The sequence below is a fragment of the Oncorhynchus mykiss genome, chromosome 10 (assembly GCF_013265735.2).
Source record: "Oncorhynchus mykiss isolate Arlee chromosome 10, USDA_OmykA_1.1, whole genome shotgun sequence".
In the NCBI taxonomy this organism is placed as follows: Eukaryota; Metazoa; Chordata; class Actinopteri; order Salmoniformes; family Salmonidae; genus Oncorhynchus; species Oncorhynchus mykiss.
The window spans coordinates 85,380,870-85,403,308 of NC_048574.1; the positions used below are offsets into that span (position 1 = coordinate 85,380,870).

Genomic DNA, 22,439 nt, shown 5'->3' on the forward strand with positions numbered 1-22,439 from the left:
AATCCCCCCGGTCTCAGACGGAGAGGCTGGAGGAGACAATGTCTGTCCGGGAGCTGATGAAGGCATTCCAGACTGGCCAGGATCCTTCCAAGAACAAAACAGGGCTCTTCGAGCACAAAGCCATGACGTCATCCACAACCTCCACATCGAGCTCCGAGGCAGTGATCTACAGTGAGACCTACAGAGCTGAAACCAGTCCCACAGAGCATACGCCATCAGAAACTCCAACTTCGACAATCCTCTGCTCGCAGAGTGATGTTCTGGCTCTCCATTACAAAGGGGTGGATGATGAACCACATCTGATCTTAGTAAGAGATCACTCTGAAGACTCTGAGATAACTCATGTCTTAGAAAGGGACCACTCTGAAGACACTGAGATAACTCATGTTACGGTTCAGTTGCAGGAGTCAGCAACTAACATCAACAGAATACAACCAGAGGAAAGAGGGATCCCTCTAGACAGGGCTCTACCAGAGGACGGATGTATCCTCCTAGAAAGGGGTCTGCCAGAAGGTGGAGAGATCCTCCTAGACAGGGCTCAACTGGAGGAGGGAGGGATCCTCCTAGATAGGGCTCTACCAGAGGACGGAGGGGTCCTCCTAGACAGGGCTCTACCAGAGGACGGAGGGATCTTCCTAGACAGGGCTCAACCAGAGGATGGAGGGATCCTCCTAGAGAGGTCTCTACCAGAGGACGGAGGGATCCCTCTAGACAGGGCTCTACCAGAGGACGGAGGGATCCCTCTAGACAGGGCTCTACCAGAGGACGGAGGGATCCCTCTAGACAGGGCTCTACCAGAAGACGGAGGGATCCCTCAAGACAGGGCTCTACCAGAGGACGGAGGGATCCCTCAAGACAGGGCTCTACCAGAGGACGGAGGGATCCTCCTAGACAGGGCTCTACCAGAAGATAGAGGGATTCTCTTAGACAGGGCTCTACCAGAGGACGGAGGAATCCCTATAGACAGGGCTCTACCAGAGGACGGAGGGATCCCTCTAGACAGGGATCTACCAAAATACAGAGGGATCCCTCAAGACAGGGCTCTACCAGAGGACGGAGGGATCCTCCTGGACAGGGCTCTACCAGAAGACAGAGGGATTCTCCTAGACAGGGCTCTACCAGAGGATGGAGGGATCATCCTAGACAGGGCTCTACCAGAGGACGGAGTGATCCAACTAGACCGGGATCTGTCAGATACTGGAGGAATCGTCCTAGACACGACTCTACCAGAGGACAGAGGGATCCTCCTAGACAGGGGTCTACCAAGAGATAGAAGGATCCCTCTAGACATGGATCTACCGGAGGACGGAGGGATCCCTCTAGACAGGGATCTACCAAAGGACAGTTGTATCCTCCTAGACAGGGCTCTACCAGAGGATGGAGGGATCTTCCTAGACAGGGCTCAACCAGAGGATGGAGGGATCCTCCTAGACCGGGATCTATCAGAAAATGGAGGAATCTTCCTAGACAAGGTTCGACCAGAGGATGGAGTGATCCTCCTAGACAGGGCTCTACCAGAGGACGGAGGGATCCTCCTAGACAGGGCTCAACCAGAGGATGGAGGGATCCTTCTAGACAGGGCTCTACCAGAGAAGGGAGGGATCATCCTAGACAGGGCTCTTCCAGTGGACAGAGTGATCCTCCTAGACAGGGCTCTACCAGAGGATGGAGGGATCCTCCTAGACAAGGTTCGACCAGAGGATGTAGTGATCCTCCTAGACAGGGCTCTACCAGAGGACGGAGGGATCCTCCTAGACAGGGCTCAACCAGAGGACGAAGGGGTCCTCCTAGACAGGGCTCTACCAGAGGATGGAGGGATCATCCTCGATAGGGCTCTACCAGAGGACGGAGGGATCCTCCTAGACGGGGCTCTACCAGGGGATGGCGGGATCCCTCTAGACAGGACTCTACCAGAAGATGGAGGGATTCTCCTAGACAGTGCTCTACCAGAGGACGGAGGGATCATCCTAGACATGGCTCTACCAGAGGATGGAGGGATCCTCCTAGACAGGGCTCTACCAGAGGACAGAGGGATCCTCCTAGACAGGCTTCTAGCAGAGGATGGCGGGATCCCTGTCGACAGGGCTCTACTAGAGGATAGAGGGATCCTCTTAGTCAGGGCTCTACCAGAGGACGGAGGGATCTTCCTAGGCAGGGCTCTACCAGAGGCGGGAGGGATCATCCTAGATAGGGCTCTACAAGAGGATGGAGGGATCCCTCTGGACAGGGCTCTACCAGAGGATGAAGGGATCCTCCTAGACAAGGATCTAACAGAGGACGAAGGGATCCTCCTAGTCAGGGCTCTACCAGAGGACGGAGGGATCTTCCTAGGCAGGGCTCTACTTGAAGACGGAGGAATCCTCCTGGACAGGGCTCTACCAGAGGACAGAGGGATCCTCCTAGACACGGCTCTACCAGAGGATGGAGGGATCCTTCTAGACAAGATTCTACCAGAGGACGGAGGAATCCTCCTAGACAGGGCTCTACCAGAGGATGGAGGGATCCTCCTAGGCAGGGCTCTCCCAGAGGATGGATTGAGCAGCCCAGAGATGATGCAGCTGGAGGAACCAGAGATGGGACCAGACCGGAAGTCTTCTATAGAGATGATGCGGCTGGAGGAACCAGAGATGGGACCAGACAGGAAGTCTTCTACGGAGATGATGGAGCTGGAGGAACCACAGATGGGACCAGACAGGAAGTCTTCTACGGAGATGATGCCGCTGGAGGAACCAGAGATTGGACCAGACAGGAAGTCTTCTACAGAGATGATGCAGCTGGAGGAACCAGAGATTGGACCAGACAGGAAGTCTTCTACAGAGATGATGCAGCTGGAGGAACCAGACATGGGACCAGACTGGAAGTCTTCTACAGAGATGATGCAGCTGGAGGAACCAGAGATGGGACCAGACAGGAAGTCTTCTATAGAGATGATGCAGCTGGAGGACCCAGAGATGGGACCAGACAGGAAGTCTTCTATAGAGATGATGCAGCTGGAGGAACCAGAGATGGGACCAGACAGGAAGTCTTCTACGGAGACAATGCAGCTGGAGGACCCAGAGATGGGACCAGACAGGAAGTCTTCTGTAGAGATGATGCAGCTGGAGGAACCAGAGATGGGACCAGACAGGAAGTATTCTATGGAGATGCAGATCAGCCCAGACAGGAAACCCTCTGAGGACTTTAGCGCTGACATCAAGGCCGAGCTGGAGGACAGTCCAGAGTACCAGCTGTTCAGACAGACCTCGTTTATAGGGGATGACGACCACCCACAGGCTGAAGCAGCCGAGGAGGAGCTCCCAGCAGACCACCCAAACGACACCCCAACCTTCATGTTCAGCCCCTGTATGCACGAAGACAGGCGGGATGAGTTATTCACTAAGGCTGAGAACCTGGTGGGGAATGAAAGCCCTGTGAGTCTGAAGCATGAAGGCGCAGCGGACTCTCCCGGGACTAGCCTAGGAACCAGGACTCCCCATTCAAGCACGGGGGAGAGTGAGAAACACGAAGGATTAGCAGACACCCCACCGATGAGCCCACTCACATTCCCCACTCAGGAGGTTGACCTGCCCACAGTTTATAAAGAGACAGAGAGAATGGACGGGGTGAAAGTACGAGGAGATGTAACTCATGGTGATGAAGAAATCTTTCCAGAAACTGAAGATTTAGTCGTAGAAACCAAATCAGCGACTCCGTCCCCTGTTCGGGAACCGCTGTTACAAGAAGTCACGATCCGACGGAAGACCTCCCCCAGACCGGTTAAAGTGGTGAGAGATATGTCAGGGATGGAGTCCCTCCTCAGGGGAGATATGGATCACGACCTAGAACAGAGACCATCACCTGTCCGTGGCGCTGAAGTGATGACAGTTCAGGAACCGCTGTTACAAGAAGTCAGGATGGAAAGGAAAACCTCCCCCAGACCGGTTACAGTGGTGAGAGATATATCACGGATGGAGTCCCTCCTCAGGGGAGATATGGATCACTACCTAGAACAGAGATGTATGGTAAATAGTGGTTCACCAAAGGATGACATAGACCAACAGCAGAGTTTCAAACAGACCATTGTGACCAGGGAGGTAGACATGGAGGTAGACATGTCTACAGAAGATACAGAGACAGAAAAAGAAGATTGGTGGAAAGTGCAAGACTTGGATGATGGTGGCTCTCGGGGTGCCGAATCGATAATCTTGAACCCAGTTCAGGAGCCGATGTTACAAGAAGTCATGATCGAAAGGAAGACATCGCCCAGACCAGCTGTAGGAGTTAAAGATACGTCAGGCATGGAGGCACTCCTCAGTGGAGATTTAGAACAGTACCTAGAAGACAGACCTGTAGATCTCAGTGGTGTACCGGAGGACGACGTCGTACAAGAGAGATTTGAACAGGTTGTGATTACACGGGAGAGAAAACAGGAAACCCACACGTTCTCCACTGAGCAGGTAGACCTGTCCGCAGCAGATAAAGTGACAGAGCGAGATGTTGTTAATGTAGTGCAAGTAGGAGCCGCGGAGGACGGCGTCATCTACGGTGATAACGACTTTGTGCAGAGTTGTTCAGCTGGGGGGGAAGCATCAGAAAGTTCAGCTACTACAGTGATACGTTCAAGAGACTCAAAGAAGGTGACCTTTGACCTTCAAAGGACGTTTGATTCAGCGCTCCCCGCTCAAGCCTCTGAAGAGGACGACCAGGTCCCTGTTGACAAAAGACTCATCTTAGAGGACTGGGATGATTTAGAGATAAAACCATCGTACCCCAAAACTACAGAACTTTCATACTCAAACCTAAACATGCAAGACTCAATTTCAGCAGACAGAATTGCTCCTGAATCTAGTTGGGTTGTACCAGAGCGCCATGAAAGGGATTCATCTGATCATGGAGCTGCGCACAGTCCAGACGGTGTGGGTCAGGCCCTCAGACCTGCAGACTTAGAGGTCCTCTTTCCTTTGGCCCTGGGCCACCCAGAGAGACGACTCTCCCATGGGGATTCTCTGGAGACCAGTCCTGTCATGGATGAAGGTTCCTCCAAGACGTCCCCTGACTCTATAGAGCCAAGCTCAACCGGGGACTCCCCCTGCCTTGACTCACTGGAGAGCAGCCCCACTGAACTGAAACAAGACACAGGCTTCCAGGCGACAAAGAAGACAGCTGTGTATGAAGACTACTTCTCTCAGCTTAGAGCCTGTCTCGGTGAGGACAGCAACATCAGCAACATTGAGAATGAGGATTACTCCAAACGGACTTATCAAATGGGTGGTGAGCTCGAGGGTCCCCTCCCATTGAAGGGGGAAGACCCTGAGTGGCTCTCCATGCCCATAAATCGGAGCTCAAACCCTGAGGATGATATGGACGACGTGGATGCAGAGGGGAGCGAGACCGGCCAGAGACAGTTCACCCCAGAGGAGGAGATGTTCAAAATGGCCGCCAAGATCAAAACCTTCGAGGAGATGGAGCAGGACGTTAAAACGAAGACAGACGGGAAACCCTCAGACGGCTCTGTGTTATCAGACTGTGAGGATTATGAAGAATGTCAGTCGATCGTTGACCTGATGGACAGGGAGGCAAAATCATCTAAGCCCAAAACCGATGCCAGTACTCTTCAGTCTGAAATTGAAACTGTGGCTGAAATCCAACCCTCAGTCCCTGGTGCAGTAACTGCGTTGGATAGTTCAGTTCACTTTGAAGCTCACCTACCATACAGTGCCTCAGGACATTCACCATCAGGAAAACAGGTCTCTGAGCACCTCGAATATCGTTCACTAAGCACTGAAAAAGAACAATATACCACAGTAAACATCAGTGAAAATATCAGTGAACGTACTGAGCAGAAAGAGAAGATAGATGTAATATCAGCTATGCAAGCACACGAGGAGGAGATGGATCAGTCACAGTTGAGTGTCAGTCAGTCCGGTGAAAGTCAGTCAGTCAAACCAGAGGTGTTGTGCACCGACGATGAAAGCTTCAAGGAGGTGGAGGATGCGGATGGTAAGGCAGCCGTGTTGGAAATGCATCCCGAAGACATGCCTGTTCTAGGAGAGCTGGTCCCATGGAGTGCCATGTCAGACGACAACGAGGATGACAATGACGATGAAGCCTTCGCAGCACGTGTGGAGGCGGAGGAACGAAGGGTGATGGCTCTCGTGGAAGACCGCCGTACCCCTGACACCACACCGGGTCGCACACCAACCGAGGGGGGCACCCCCAATCCCTTCCAGTTCCAGGAAGGGAAGTTCTTTGAGATGACCAGAGGGGGCGCTATCGACATGACAAGGAGGAGCGTTGAAGAGGAGGGCGAGGGCTATGCCTTCTTTCACATAGGAGAACACCCAGTTGACCAGGTTCTGTTCGAGGACACTGGAGATTGCGCTAGCCCCGATGTTCTCAGAACAGAACAGACTATTGCCGTTGGTGATCTACACCTCCAGAAGGTGGACCAAACCAAAGATGATTCTGACTCCTCCTTCCAGACTATACCATTACCCGAGGCTGATCAGAGGGGGAAACCAGTGGCCAAACCCAGTACCTCCATGGAGCCAAAAGCTGAAACATTCCCCCTGCTAGAAGCTAAGATGGGAAGCTTCTTAGAGGTAGGTTCTCCAGACCCGACTATAGCTGAACTCCAGATGTTTACCACCACTACTCTTGTCACCCGCTCTGTGTACTCTGAACAGGTCCGCCAGTCATCCGACTCATCTCTTGAGGATGAAGAAGAAGAGGAAGAGGAGCAGGGTTCTGTCATTGAGATGCCCGCTGGCTATTATGACTCAGTGGCACCCCCTAGTGTCCTGCACGGGTATGACACCTTGGCAGGGTCTGACACCTCAATGGCACCCCCTAGTGTCCTGCAAGGGTATGACACCCCGGCAGGGTCTGACACCTCAGTGGCTCCCCCTGGTGTCCTGCAAGGGTATGACACCTCATCAGGGTCTAACACCTCAGTGGCACCCACTAGTGTCCTGGCAGGGTCTGACACCTCTAGTGTCCTGGAAGGGTCTGACATCTCAGTGGCACCCCCTAGTGTCCTGGCAGGGTCTGACACCTCTAGTGTCCTGGAAGGGTCTGACGTCTCAGTTGCACCCTCTAGTGTCCTGGCAATGTCCTACACTTCAGCAGACACTGTGGCTAAGGATGAAAGCAGTTTCAAATCAAAGATACCCATCAAAGCTGGTTCAATGAAATCAGACCTCGGCCTTGAGCAGAACTCAACAGTGGAGGAATCTCTTGTTCAGGACCGGAGGACGAGGTCCGAGGAGGATTTTGGAGCCGGGAAGAAAATATTAACTGACAAAGACAGCAGGAGTCACTCCGACAGCGACCATCCTGCAACTAAATCCAAACCTCTCACCTCCAGACTCCCTGTCATGAGCAAACACAAACCCACATCCCACTCCTCCTCCTCTTCCCAGCCCGACAGAGACCAGGGCTCTGACGTACGAGAGCCTTCCCTCCGATCCTCTCTGGATGTCGACGACATCAGCAGCAGCGGTGATCACAACAGTCCAGATTCTGTTATCTTCAGGTATGACAGACCAACGCCTCGCAGATCTGCCCCGGACATGAGGGCTTTGTCGACTCAGACACGGGTTCGAGCTTCCTCGGTGACGGGGGAGGTGTTTGAGTCGAGACCCATCTGGGAAGACTCAGTAGAAACTCAGATGCAGCGAATCTGGGATGATCGGACAACGGAGCGGCAGCAAGGTACCAAAAAATCTGGCACTTCCTGTCCTCTCTTTCTCTGCTCCTTGGAAGACCTAACTTTGTCTTATTCAAGACCAATCATTAGTCACTTTTCTGTTGTGTGTCTTGTTTTGTCATTTTGTGCCGTGCTGTGTTGTCTTGTCCTGTTCTGTTTTGTCTTGTCCTGTTCTGTGTTGTCTTGTCCTGTGCTGTGTTGTCTTGTCCTGTCCTGTGTTGTCTTGTCCTGTGCTGTGTTGTCTTGTCCTGTGCTGTGTTGTCTTGTCCTGTGCTGTGTTGTCTTGTCCTGTTCTGTGTCGTCTTGTCCTGTTCTGTGTTGTCTTGTCCAGTGCTGTGTTGTCTTGTCCTGTGCTGTGTTGTCTTGTCCTGTGCTGTGTTGTCTTGTCCTGTGCTGTGTTGTCTTGTGTTGTTTTGTTTCTTTTCCATATAAATGTCTGTGTCTATTGACGATTGTCTAGATATCTATTGTCTATGTATGTGTACATTAAATCTCAAGATTGACTTACCTAGATGTGTTAGGAGAAAACTCATGATTAACTTCAGGACATCTAATAGACTACTTACTACATTACTGAAACTCCTTATACTAATAATCACCACATTGAGTTCGGAATGCCACAGTCTTTCCATTGTTTAAGTACTAATCGACTACAAACACACTGTCGTGGTGGTCCGAGTAGAGGTATTGTCATCAACAGTATGGATCAGAACATCAGCCCTGCTTCATACTTCACCCATCATCAGCACCATGACCTCCACAGCCTATAACATAGAGGCCGGTTACAGTACCTACTGAAATGTGTCTGTACCTTCCAAGAACCTAGAAAACATCCCATGATCAACATGATATCTGGAGAGTTTTAAACTGCTATATTTTCAGAGAAGTTATGGCCTGCGGCCCAAAATGGCACCCTATTCCCTATGGGCGTTATGGTCTAAAGTAATGCACCCTATTCCCTATGAACCCTGTGGTCTAAAGTAGTGCACCCTATTCCCTATGAACTCTGTGGTCTAAAGTAGTGCACCCTATTCCCTATGGGCCCTGTGGTCTAAAGTAATGCACCCTGTTCCATATGGCCCCTATGGTCTAACGTAGTGCACCCTATTCCCTATAGCCCCTATGGTCTAACGTAGTGCACCCTATTCCCTATAGCCCCTATGGTCTAACGTAGTGCACCCTATTCCCTATGGGCCCTGTGGTCTAAAGTAGTGCACCCTATTCCCTATGGGCCCTGTGGTTTAAAGTAATGCACCCTGTTCCCTATGGGCCCTGTGGTCTAAAGTAATGCACCCTGTTCCATATGGCCCCTATGGTCTAACGTAGTGCACCCTATTCCCTATAGGCCCTATGGTCTAATGTAATGCACCCTATTCCCTATAGGCCCTATGGTCTAACGTAGTGCAATGTAAAGGGAATATGATGCCATTTGGGACGCATATAGCGTTGTTACCGCGCTGCTGTTGAGCTGTGATGACCAGTGTGTAACCTCTCTCCGTGGTGGTGTTCGTAGTGGATTGGCACGACGATGCAGACAGGAAAGAGGAGACGTTGGCTATCGTTGCAGACCTGCTGGGGTTCAGCTGGACAGGTAAGTTATCCAGGTGGTGTTTACCTGGTGTAGAAGGTATGTATGAAATAGGAGTGAAAAGCTGTTGGAACACTGGTCAAATGTTGTCCACTATGTAGGGAATAAGGGTACTGTAATAAGGGTACCCACTATGTAGGGAATAAGGGTACTGTAATAAGGGTACCCACTATGTAGGGAATAAGGATCCTGTAATAAGGGTACCCACTATGTAGGGAATAAGGGTACTGTAATAAGGGTACCCACTATGTAGGGAATAAGGGTACTGTTTAGGGCGTCACCTCAGTGTCGTCGTCTCCCCGTGTGTCTCAGAGCTGGCGAGGGAGCTGGAGTTCAACGAGGATGAGATCCAGGAAGTGAGGACGGAGAACCCTAACTCTCTACAGGAGCAGAGCCACGCCCTGCTGCAGCGCTGGGCTGAGAGAGAGGGAAAACACGCCACCGGTATGTCTGTCCTGACGCCATCTGTTCTACTGGGCCTCACTTGGGTATGTCCAAAATGGCACCCTATTCCTTATACTGTATAGTGCACTGCTCTGGACAAAAGTAGTGCACTATGTAGGGAATAGGATGCCATTTTGGCACTCAGCCCTGGACTCAACCACGGAAACCATCCATCTCTGGACAAAAGTAGAGCACTATGTAGGGAATAGGGTGCCATTTTGGCACTCAGCCCTGGACTCATCCACGGAAACCATCCATCCATCTATATATGAATGATAAATATATGTTACAGCCTTATTCTAAAATTGATTTAAAATGTTAGTTGTTTTCTCATCAATCTAAACACGATACCCCATAATGACAAAGCAAAAAACTTTTTTATTTTTTTTATTTTAAATGTTTGCTATTTATGAATGATAAATATGTATTCTCTTTTTGGTTATATCTTGTTGTTGTTGTTGTTGTTGGTTTAGAGCAAGATTATTTTGTTTAATGAAAAGTGCTATAGAAGTGAAATAAGTAAGGATTATTTATTTAATATTATTATTATTATGATTGTTACTTTACTAATATGTGTCATCTTTTGTCCAGCAGAGGAGAGCCTGATAAAGAGGCTGACCAAGATCAACCGGATGGACATCGTCCACCTGATAGAGACCCAGATGAACAAGTCAACACAGGAGCAGACGTCCAGGACCTACGCAGAGATAGAGAAGACTCTGGACCAGAGCGAAGGTACTGGACCAGTTACATTATATTACATTACAGAGATAGAGAAGACTGGACCAATTACATTACAGAGATAGAGGAGACTCTGGACCAGTTACATTACAGAGATAGAGGAGACTCTGGACCAGTTACATTATATTACATTACAGAGATAGAGGAGACTCTGGACCAGTTACATTACAGAGATAGAGGAGACTCTGGACCAGTTACATTATATTACATTACAGAGATAGAGGAGACTCTGGACCAATTACATTACAGAGATAGAGGAGACTCTGGACCAGTTACATTATATTATATTACATTACAGAGATAGAGGAGACTCTGGACCAATTACATTACAGAGATAGAGGAGACTCTGGACCAGTTACATTATATTATATTACATTACAGAGATAGAGAAGACTCTGGACCAGAGTGAAGGTACTGGACTAGTTACATTATATTACATTACAGAGATAGAGGAGACCTGGACCAGTTACATTACATTACAGAGATAGAGAAGACTCTGGACCAGTTACATTACATTACAGAGATAGAGGAGACTCTGGACCAGTTATATTACATTACAGAGATAAAGGAGACTCTGGACCAGTTACATTACATTACAGAGATAGAGGAGACCTGGACTAGTTACATTACATTACAGAGATAGAGAAGACTCTGGACCAGTTACATTACATTACAGAGATAGAGAAGACTCTGGACCAGTTACATTACATTACAGAGATAGAGGAGACTCTGGACCAGTTACATTATATTACAGAGATAGAGGAGTCTCTGGACCAGTTACATTACAGAGATAGAGGAGACTCTGGACCAGTTACATTACATTACAGAGATAGAGGAGACTCTGGACCAGTTACATTACAGAGATAGAGGAGACTCTGGACCAGTTACATTACATTACAGAGATAGAGGAGACTCTGGACCAGTTACATTACATTACAGAGATAGAGGAGACTCTGGACCAGTTACATTACATTACAGAGATAGAGGAGACTCTGGACCAGTTACATTACATTACAGAGATAGAGGAGACTCTGGACCAGTTACATTACATTACATTACAGAGATAGAGGAGACTCTGGACCAGTTACATTACATTACATTACAGAGATAGAGGAAACTCTGGACCAGTTGCATTACATTACAGAGATAGAGGAGACTCTGGACCAGTTACATTACATTACAGAGATAGAGGAGACTCTGGACCAGTTACATTACATTACATTACAGAGATAGAGGAGACTCTGGACCAGTTACATTACATTACATTACAGAGATAGAGGAGACTCTGGACCAGTTACATTACATTACATTACAGAGATAGAGGAAACTCTGGACCAGTTGCATTACATTACATTACAGAGATAGAGGAGACTCTGGACCAGTTACATTACATTACAGAGATAAAGGAGACTCTGGACCAGTTACATTACATTACATTACAGAGATAGAGGAGACTCTGGACCAGTTACATTACATTACATTACAGAGATAGAGGAGACTCTGGGCCAGTTACATTACATTACATTACAGAGATAGAGGAGACTCTGGACCAGTTACATTACATTACAGAGATAGAGGAGACTCTGGACCAGTTACATTACATTACAGAGATAGAGGAAACTCTGGACCAGTTGCATTACATTGCAGAGATAGAGGAGACTCTGGACCAGTTGCATTACATTACAGAGATAGAGGAGACTCTGGACCAGTTACATTACATTACATTACAGAGATAGAGGAGACTCTGGACCAGTTGCATTACATTGCAGAGATAGAGGAGACTCTGGACCAGTTACATTACATTACAGAGATAGAGGAGACTCTGGACCAGTTACATTACATTACAGAGATAGAGGAGACTCTGGACAAGTTGCATTACATTGCAGAGATAGAGGAGACTCTGGACCAGTTACATTACATTACAGAGATAGAGGAGACCTGGACCAGTTACATTACATTACATTACAGAGATAGAGGAGACTCTGGACCAGTTACATTACATTACAGAGATAGAGGAGACTCTGGACCAGTTACATTACATTACATTACAGAGATAGAGGAGACCTGGACCAGTTACATTACATTACATTACAGAGATAGAGGAGACTCTGGACCAGTTACATTACATTACAGAGATAGAGGAGACTCTGGACCAGTTACATTACATTACATTACAGAGATAGAGGAGACTCTGGACCAGTTACATTACATTACAGAGATAGAGGAGACTCTGGACCAGTTACATTACATTACAGAGATAGAGGAGACTCTGGACCAGTTACATTACATTACAGAGATAGAGGAGACTCTGGACCAGTTACATTACATTACAGAGATAGAGGAGACTGGACCAGTTACATTACATTACAGAGATAGAGGAGACTCTGGACCAGTTACATTACATTACAGAGATAGAGGAGACTCTGGACCAGTTACATTATATTACATTACAGAGATAGAGGAGACTCTGGACCAGTTACATTACATTACAGAGATAGAGGAGACTCTGGACCAGTTACATTACATTACAGAGATAGAGGAGACCTGGACCAGTTACATTACATTACAGAGATAGAGGAGACTCTGGACCAGTTACATTACATTACAGAGATAGAGGAGACTCTGGACCAGTTACATTACAGAGATAGAGGAGACTCTGGACCAGTTACATTACATTACAGAGATAGAGGAGACTCTGGACCAGTTACATTACATTACAGAGATAGAGGAGACTCTGGACCAGTTACATTACATTACAGAGATAGAGGAGACTCTGGACCAGTTACATTACATTACAGAGATAGAGGAGACTCTGGACCAGTTACATTACATTACAGAGATAGAGGAGACTCTGGACCAGTTACATTACATTACAGAGATAGAGGAGACTCTGGACCAGTTACATTACATTACAGAGATAGAGGAGACTCTGGACCAGTTACATTACATTACATTACAGAGATAGAGGAGACTCTGGACCAGTTATATTACATTACAGAGATAGAGGAGACTCTGGGCCAGTTACATTACATTACATTACAGAGATAGAGGAGACTCTGGACCAGTTACATTACATTACAGAGATAGAGGAGACTCTGGACCAGTTACATTACATTACATTACAGAGATAGAGGAGACTCTGGACCAGTTACATTACATTACAGAGATAGAGGAGACTGGACCAGTTACATTACATTACAGAGATAGAGGAGACTCTGGACCAGTTACATTACATTACAGAGATAGAGGAGACTCTGGACCAGTTACATTATATTACATTACAGAGATAGAGGAGACTCTGGACCAGTTACATTACATTACAGAGATAGAGGAGACTCTGGACCAGTTACATTACATTACATTACAGAGATAGAGGAGACTCTGGACCAGTTATATTATATTACAGAGATAGAGGAGACTCTGGGCCAGTTACATTACATTACAGAGATAGAGGAGACTCTGAACCAGTTACATTACAGAGATAGAGGAGACTCTGGACCAGTTACATTACATTACAGAGATAGAGGAGACTCTGGACCAGTTACATTACATTACAGAGATAGAGGAGACTCTGGACCAGTTACATTACATTACAGAGATAGAGGAGACTCTGGACCAGTTACATTACATTACATTACAGAGATAGAGGAGACTCTGGACCAGTTACATTACATTACAGAGATAGAGGAGACTCTGGACCAGTTACATTACATTACAGAGATAGAGGAGACTCTGGACCAGTTACATTACATTACATTACAGAGATAGAGGAGACTCTGGACCAGTTATATTACATTACAGAGATAGAGGAGACTCTGGGCCAGTTACATTACATTACATTACAGAGATAGAGGAGACTCTGGACCAGTTACATTACATTACAGAGATAGAGGAGACTCTGGACCAGTTACATTACATTACATTACAGAGATAGAGGAGACTCTGGACCAGTTACATTACATTACAGAGATAGAGGAGACTCTGGACCAGTTACATTACATTACAGAGATAGAGGAGACTCTGGACCAGTTACATTACATTACATTACAGAGATAGAGGAGACTCTGGACCAGTTACATTACATTACATTACAGAGATAGATGAGACCTGGACCAGTTACATTACATTACAGAGATAGATGAGACCTGGACCAGTTACATTACATTACATTACAGAGATAGAGGAGACTCTGGACCAGTTACATTACATTACATTACAGAGATAGAGGAGACTCTGGAACAGTTACATTACATTACAGAGATAGAGGAGACTCTGGGCCAGTTACATTACATTACAGAGATAGAGGAGTCTCTGGACCAGTTACATTACAGAGATAGAGGAGACCTGGACCAGTTACATTACATTACATTACAGAGATAGAGGAGACTCTGGACCAGTTACATTACATTACAGAGATAGAGGAGTCTCTGGACCAGTTACATTACAGAGATAGAGGAGACCTGGACCAGTTACATTACATTACAGAGATAGAGGAGTCTCTGGACCAGTTACATTACATTACATTACAGAGATAGAGGAGACTCTGGACCAGTTACATTACATTACAGAGATAGAGGAGACCTGGATCGTGAAAACGACTTGTTTGTTTGTTTTTGATTTGATATAGAAATAGAAATAAATTATTTGTTTTTATTTTTTGCATATAAAGCAATAAAATAACAACTTGATTTTTCAATTTTCCCATGTGGGTCAGGTTAAATGTGGAATGCTTGTCATTGGTTATTATGTTCACAGCCAATATTTACTGTCCTTTCAAAGTAAGAGTTCACGCTTCTGACCATGCTGTTCTATTATCTACGAATTAATTGATTAATAGCTGACCGTACCGTGCCACAGTGCTATGATCAATTACGAATTCTGCATTAGATTTAGTTTGCATTGACTTAAGGAATGAACTGCTGTTACTGTAAATAGTTAGCTGTCTGATGTATCCCAGCTACCTAGCTAACCATTGGCCATCTTATTAAAAGAGCGCCCCCTATATCGAAGAAGTTAAATAATGATATCCAGACAAATCAACAGTAACTATTGCGAGACTAGAGATATTCACCTAGCTATGGTTAGTCAGTGGTTGCACATCTACCTAGCTGTAATGACACAAGGGTGTGAATAGCACACATTTAAATATATCCTTTCACTGTTTATAGCAGGTTTCCAGCTACCCAGACCTGTCTGATCAGGGTGCTGTGGGTGTGTCCAGCTTACACCTGTGCAAATCCGGTTGTGTGTGTATAGCAATGGAATGAAATATCCAACCAATGGCTCAAGTCGTGTTATAGGTCCACCCCACACCTGGAGGGTTGTGTGGTCCTGTCCAGAAGAAACCCCTAGCCCCTACCTCTAGACACTTGTGGAGATCTGAGAGGATTGGACAGGTGTAAGCAATAGAACCATAATTCCACCAAGAGGGTAAGGTGGATCTCACACCATGTCACCACCCATCAATCACTCTCAGATCTCCACAATTGTAGGGACTAGGGGTTGGTTCTGGACAGTAGGGGCTAGGTTTTTTTTCAGGACAGTAGGGACTAGGGGTTGGTTCTGGACAGTAGGGGCTAGGTTTTTTCTGGACAGTAGGGACTAGGGGTTGGTTCTGGACAGGCCATGGGTATTATGGTAGCTCAGTCAGTCAGTCACTGTCATCAGTCCCTCTCAGTGTCTAGACTCTGGGCAGTAGGGATTAGGGGTTGTTTCTGGGCGGTTGGGACTAGGGGTTGGTTCTGGGCGGTTGGGACTAGGGGTTGGTTCTGGGCGGTTGGGACTAGGGGTTGGTTCTGGGCGGTTGGGACTAGGGCTTGGTTCTGGGCGGTTGGGACTAGGGGTTGGTTCTGGGCGGTTGGGACTAGGGGGTTGGTTCTGGACGGTTGGGACTAGGGGGTTGGTTCTGGACGGTTGGGACTAGGGGGTTGGTTCTGGACGGTTGGGACTAGGGGGTTGGTTCTGGACAGGCCATGGGTATTATGGTAACTGTTTTCCAACATAATGATGTTTGTTTCCAACATCAGGGCTGTTTTCCAATATAATGATGTTTGTTTCCAACATCAGGGCTGTTTTCCAACATCAGGGCTGTTTTCCAATATAATGATGTTTGTTTCCAACATCAGGGCTGTTTTCCAATATAATGATGTTTGTTTCCAACATCAGGGCTGTTTTCCAACATCAGGGCTGTTTTCCAATATAATGATGTTTGTTTCCAACATCAGGGCTGTTTTCCAACATCAGGGCTGTTTTCCAACATCAGGGCTGTTTTCCAACATAATGATGTTTGTTTCCAACATCAGGGCTGTTTTCCAACATCAGGGCTGATTTCCAACATCAGGGCTGTTTTCCAACATAATGATGTTTGTTTCCAACATCAGGGCTGTTTTCCAACATCAGGGCTGTTTTCCAACATCAGGGCTGTTTTCCAACATAATGATGTTTGTTTCCAACATCAGGGCTGTTTTCCAACATCAGGGCTGTTTTCCAACATCAGGGCTGTTTTCCAACATCAGGGCTGTTTTCCAACATCAGGGCTGTTTTCCAACATAATGATGTTTGTTTCCAACATCATGGCTGTTTTCCAACATCAGGGCTGTTTTCCAACATCAGGGCTGTTTTCCAACATAATGATGTTTGTTTCCAACATCAGGGCTGTTTTCCAACATAATGATGTTTGTTTCCCAACATCAGGGCTGTTTTCCAATATAATGATGTTTGTTTCCAACATCAGGGCTGTTTTCCAATATAATGATGTTTGTTTCCAACATCAGGGCTGTTTTCCAATATAATGATGTTTGTTTTCCAACATCAGGGCTGTTTTCCAACATCAGGGCTGTTTTCCAACATCAGGGCTGTTTTCCAAAATAATGATGTTTGTTTCCAACATCAGGGCTGTTTTCCAATATAATGATGTTTGTTTTCCAACATCAGGGCTGTTTTCCAACATCAGGGCTGTTTCCAACATCAGGGCTGTTTTCCAACATAATGATGTTTGTTTCCAACATCAGGGCTGTTTTCCAATATAATGATGTTTGTTTCCAACATCAGGGCTGTTTTCCAATATAATGATGTTTGTTTCCAACATCAGGGCTGTTTTCCAATATAATGATGTTTGTTTCCAACATCAGGGCTGTTTTCCAACATAATGATGTTTGTTTCCAACATCAGGGCTGTTTTCCAACATAATGATGTTTGTTTCCAACATCAGGGCTGTTTTCCAACATCAGGGCTGTTTTCCAATATAATGATGTTTGTTTCCAACATCAGGGCTGTTTTCCAATATAATGATGTTTGTTTCCAACATCAGGGCTGTTTTCCAACATCAGGGCTGTTTTCCAATATAATGATGTTTGTTTCCAACATCAGGGCTGTTTTCCAATATAATGATGTTTGTTTCCAACATCAGGGCTGTTTTCCAATATAATGATGTTTGTTTCCAACATCAGGGCTGTTTTCCAATATAATGATGTTTGTTTCCAACATGATGTTTTAAATCCGCTAAGTGATGTGTTTCCTTGCCACGATACTAACGAGTAATTTGTTCGACGATCAGATGAGAGCATCATGACTGGTTGTGTTCTTGCCACATGTAAAGGTCCTTTTAATCGTTAAATTACGTCTTTATTATTTGGCCCATACATTTTTTTATAGACTTCCCCCAAATGTCACAGTGTGATTCGTATTTAGTGTCAGGGTTAATTTAGAGGGTTCTGCCAGTGATGTTGGTAGAGGACGATATAATCTGACCATGTTTTTATCCTGAGTCTGTGTGTCTGTCTCTCTCTCTCTCTCTCTCTCTCTCTCTCTCTCTCTCTCTCTCTCTCTGTGTGTTTCTCTCTCTCTCTCTCATTCTCTGTCTGTCTGTCTGTCTGTCTGTCTGTCTGTCTGTCTGTCTGTCTGTCTGTCTGTCTGTCTGTCTGTCTGTCTGTCTGTCTGTCTGTCTGTCTGTCTGTCTGTGTCTGCCAGTTTCTGTAGCCCTGTCCTCAGTGCAGGAGGACGTAGACAGCCTCAGACTGGTGAGGAGGGTGGACTCTTCTCCCAGACCGCCCCCAGCCGTCTCAGAGGAAGACTTATCAGTGGCCTCCCTCCTGGACATTCCTTCCTGGGCGGAGCCTATGGGCCACACCCACTCAGAGAGCATGCATGGGCTATTGGAGGACCTGGAGATCACAACGTATGTCAGTCAGAGAATGAGCCAATCAGCTTCATGGATGGATGAGAATATTTTTATAATTTAATTTAACTGTCGGCTTTTGTAAGAGAGGAGTATTCTACAGAGTTTGAGACTCATTATCAATCTGTCATTCCAGTAGATCATCAGAATTGAATATGGTCAATACCTGATAGCTCCTCCAGATTATCATAATAATAACAATAATATTAATAATAATATATAATAATTATAATGATTATAATAATTGTTGCTTATATTATATAGTCATATAGTATGTCTCTTTGGAGTCTGCTAAAATGTAAATGTAACAGTGTTCATGTCATTCATGTTTCAGGGAGCTGAGCCCGTGGACTTTGGAGGACACGGTAACAAGGGAGTCCACCACCGCCAGCGAGCAAGTAAGTCCCCCTCTGAACGTGATTGGAGCAGAAACATGGAGACTAGCGTCTCAGGTGTTTGGCCCCCAGTGCCAAACCAGAGACCAGCCTCAGGGCCAGCGCAGCAGAAGTAGCAGTGGTCTGCTCCACCCTCAAGTGGGCGCCACTGGGCCTCTGCCAGCTGGTGTTGACCAAATGTCCCCACCGGGGCGAGGCGAGGTTGAGCGTGAGCGCTGGCTGTCGCCGGAACAGCTCAGGATATCGTCTCCCATAGTGATCAGTGACTTTGGTCTGAGTCTGTCAGAGTCTGAGCAGGCAGAGACAGACTTCAGAGAACTCTGTGTTGGGTTTAGGGAGATGCCACTGGACAGGACCCTGAACCCTAAAACCAAAGCCAGGTTCTCCAGAGAGGCCAGCACAGAAATCTATGACCACAGTCATTTAGCTGAGTCTGACTGTAGCAACGCGTGTTCACCTGAGAACCGTAGTCAGGCTTGTTCGCCTCAGGACTGTAGCCATGGTCCGGCAAGTCTGGCCATGGCTGAGGAGGCTGACCAGAGAACAGTGGCTGAGGAGGCTGACCAGAGAACAGAAAAGCACATAGAAGAGATAACGGCTCGATTCTACCGGGCCATGTACGGCTCAGAAGAAGTCCTGCAGGTCACTGAGATGGTCCCCGATCCCCACAGGTCCGAAGACCAGTCAGAGAAACGCCTGGAGCTGGTAGCTCTCAGAAAGAACCAATCACAGGTGGAGACACAGCTTTCGTTTATTGACGAGCCAGGAGAGGGTTGTGCCATGGCTCACTACAGCATGGTAGAGCAAACCAACGTCCAAAAGGGCATTGTTCGGCCGAAGGAAAGTCCGGCAACCAGCGAGTTCACTCCGATGACACGTGACTCACCTGACAGGCACCCTAGCTTTATCACTGTCCGACCAGAACCTGATAACGCCATAGTGAGGGCAAAAACATCCGGCATGTTCATGCCAGTTACCCCCCAGTCCCCTGGCCAAGACACAACACTGTATTCACATCTCACTAACTACAGACCTCTGACTCCTGATTCAGAAATGGAGTCCCTGTCACCTGACTCTCTACGGGGTCTCTCACCCATGGAAGAAGGGCTCATAACTGTAGCTAGACTATCATCCCCTGAGTCCGTAATGTCCGTTGGCGCCTACAGGGCAATTTCCCCTGACTCCCCTCTCCGCGAGCGTAGGGTAATGTCTCCAGATTCTGCCAGGGCATTCCGTGAAAGCAGGCCTCTTTCTCCCGGATCGGATGGGTCTAGATTTTCATCCGAGGTTAAAGCCTACATTATAGAGAGTAGAGAACCGTCATACTCTCCTTCAGACATATGCAAGAGTAAAAAGGATTCCTGTGATTCAGAGATAGCAGATAGTGCTCTTGGTACCCTCTCTCCTTCCCACACCGATATCACCCGGAGTCCCCTCTCTCCTTACTACCCAGATAGCATCCGCAGTCCCCTCTCTCCTTGCTACCCAGATAGCATCCGGAGTCCCCTCTCCCCTTCCCACACCAATATTATCCGGAGACCCATCTCTCCTTACCATTCAGACAGTGTTCTGAGTTCCCTATCCCCTGTGTCCTCTGAGGTGTTTTCTGATGACATATGGTCCCCATCGCCAGAGTTGTATGAATTGGTGACTGAGAGTAGGACCCTGTCCCCGAACTCCCCAGTACCAGAGTATGACACACCTGTACCTGAGACACCTGTACCTGACACACCTGTACCTGACACACCTGTACCTGAGGCACCTGTACCCGACACACCTGCACCTGAGACACCTTTACAGGAGACTGATAGTATCATGACCCTAGGAGACTATAGGTCGTGGTCACCTGGTCACCTGTCGTGGTCAGCTGTGACATCAGAGATGGGCTCTGCAGATCTGTTGTTCACTGAGTGTAGAGCATCCTCCCCAGAGTCTGTTACTTCGTTGGATGAGTATAGGCAGCTTTCTCCTAACTCGCCGGCTCCTCAACACACACCCTCAGTGCTTGAGGAAAGTTCACTGTGTGATTCAATAGATAGATCCTTTTCACCTGAATCTTTTACTTCAGACCTAGACTATTCTGAGCTCTGTCTTGAGGAATTGTATGCCGTGGAAAGACCTGATTCTCCTAATTCAATATTGTCAGAAGAAGATACAGTAGCTGAAAGACGCTTGGCAAAACATAGACCACCATCACCGGGATCTGGCAGTCCAGATAGTGAAACAGAAATGGAATGGGAGTTCATCCAGTTGTCGTCCCTTCCTGAGCACAGATCCCAGATCTGTACAGATCTCAGATCTCCTGAGTCATTCGGTTCAAACAGTGATGGAATCCTTATATATCTTGACCATTTCTTAACTGACATGATGCCACCTTCACCTAATTCTGATACGTTGTTGGGTGATTGTAGGCCCTTCTCTCCCGACTCTCCACTTCCTGAGTTTAGTTTGTCGTTAGCTGAATATAAAACGTATCCGTCTAGAAGTAGACCCTCCTCACCAGCCTCAGTAACATCAGAATTTGAGTACTCTAGTTTAAGTCATGGAGAATCAGTAGCTGAAAACCGATCGGAATCACCAGATCCGGGGATGTTACAAATTCCACAGTATAGAGCTAACTTCCTTGATTTTGTAGTTCCTGTGAAAAAATACTCATCGGCAATAGAAATTGGTGAATTGAAATTCAGACCCCTGTCACCAGAATCAGTAACTTCAGAAGATGAGCATTCCTTCCTTGAGCTCTTGTTTTCAGAGTCTAGATCATCCTCTGCACAGTCTGTTGCATCATTTGATGAGTGCAGGCCCCTCTCTCCTGACTCTCCAGTTCCTCACTTCATGCCTCAATGTTGCGATTGTTATTTGTCTTTCACTGGAAGTAGATGTTCATCACCAAAATCAGTAACTTCAGATATTGAATACTCTGAGTTCTGTCTTGAGGAACTGTTTGCTGAGGACAGAGCAGATTCTCCTGAATCAATATATTCAGACAGTGAGTTTCAGGATCAATTGGAAGCAGAACTTGTTCCAGTCTTGCATGAATCAGCTTCTCCATTTTCTGATTCTCTCCCTCACTCTATTCAATCTGAAACATATATCAACAAATTCATCTCACCTGCCTTAGTCCAGTTTGAATCTGAGCACAGATATACCAAAACAGACATATTATCTACCACAACAATGGCAACACAAGACTCTGTTGAGGCTAAAACCGCGTTACCAGTTGCAGCTAAAACAGCATTTATACAGCTTGACTTAAGTGATGAGAAATGTTTGTCGTTGCTACCAGCTGCTGTAATGATGCCAGTAAAGCAAGAGCCAGCTATTTCTCTTGATGAGGTAGATGAAGACAATTTGAAACACCAAGATAAATCTGAAGTCAAACCTTTATCTCCTGAGTCAGTCTTGTCA

General features: G+C 46.7%; 1 protein-coding gene across 3 annotated transcripts in view; it reads left to right on the forward strand.

The window, feature by feature from the left end:
- Nucleotides 1-22,439, forward strand: part of LOC110515949 (ankyrin-2) — a 212,217-nt gene that overhangs the window by 144,427 nt on the left and 45,351 nt on the right. Inside the window, exons 38-44 of one of the 3 annotated variants that reach the window (XM_036934328.1) lie at nt 4,074-4,085; nt 6,696-6,723; nt 9,222-9,278; nt 9,588-9,719; nt 10,314-10,454; nt 18,429-18,636; nt 18,971-19,034. In XM_036934328.1, coding sequence (XP_036790223.1) covers nt 4,074-4,085; nt 6,696-6,723; nt 9,222-9,278; nt 9,588-9,719; nt 10,314-10,454; nt 18,429-18,636; nt 18,971-19,034 — 642 coding nt within the window. Of the gene's footprint in view, nt 1-4,073; nt 4,086-6,695; nt 6,724-9,200; nt 9,279-9,587; nt 9,720-10,310; nt 10,455-18,428; nt 18,637-18,970; nt 19,035-22,439 lie in introns of all 3 variants that reach the window. The other 2 variants (XM_036934326.1, XM_036934327.1) reach the window with 2 other exon arrangements.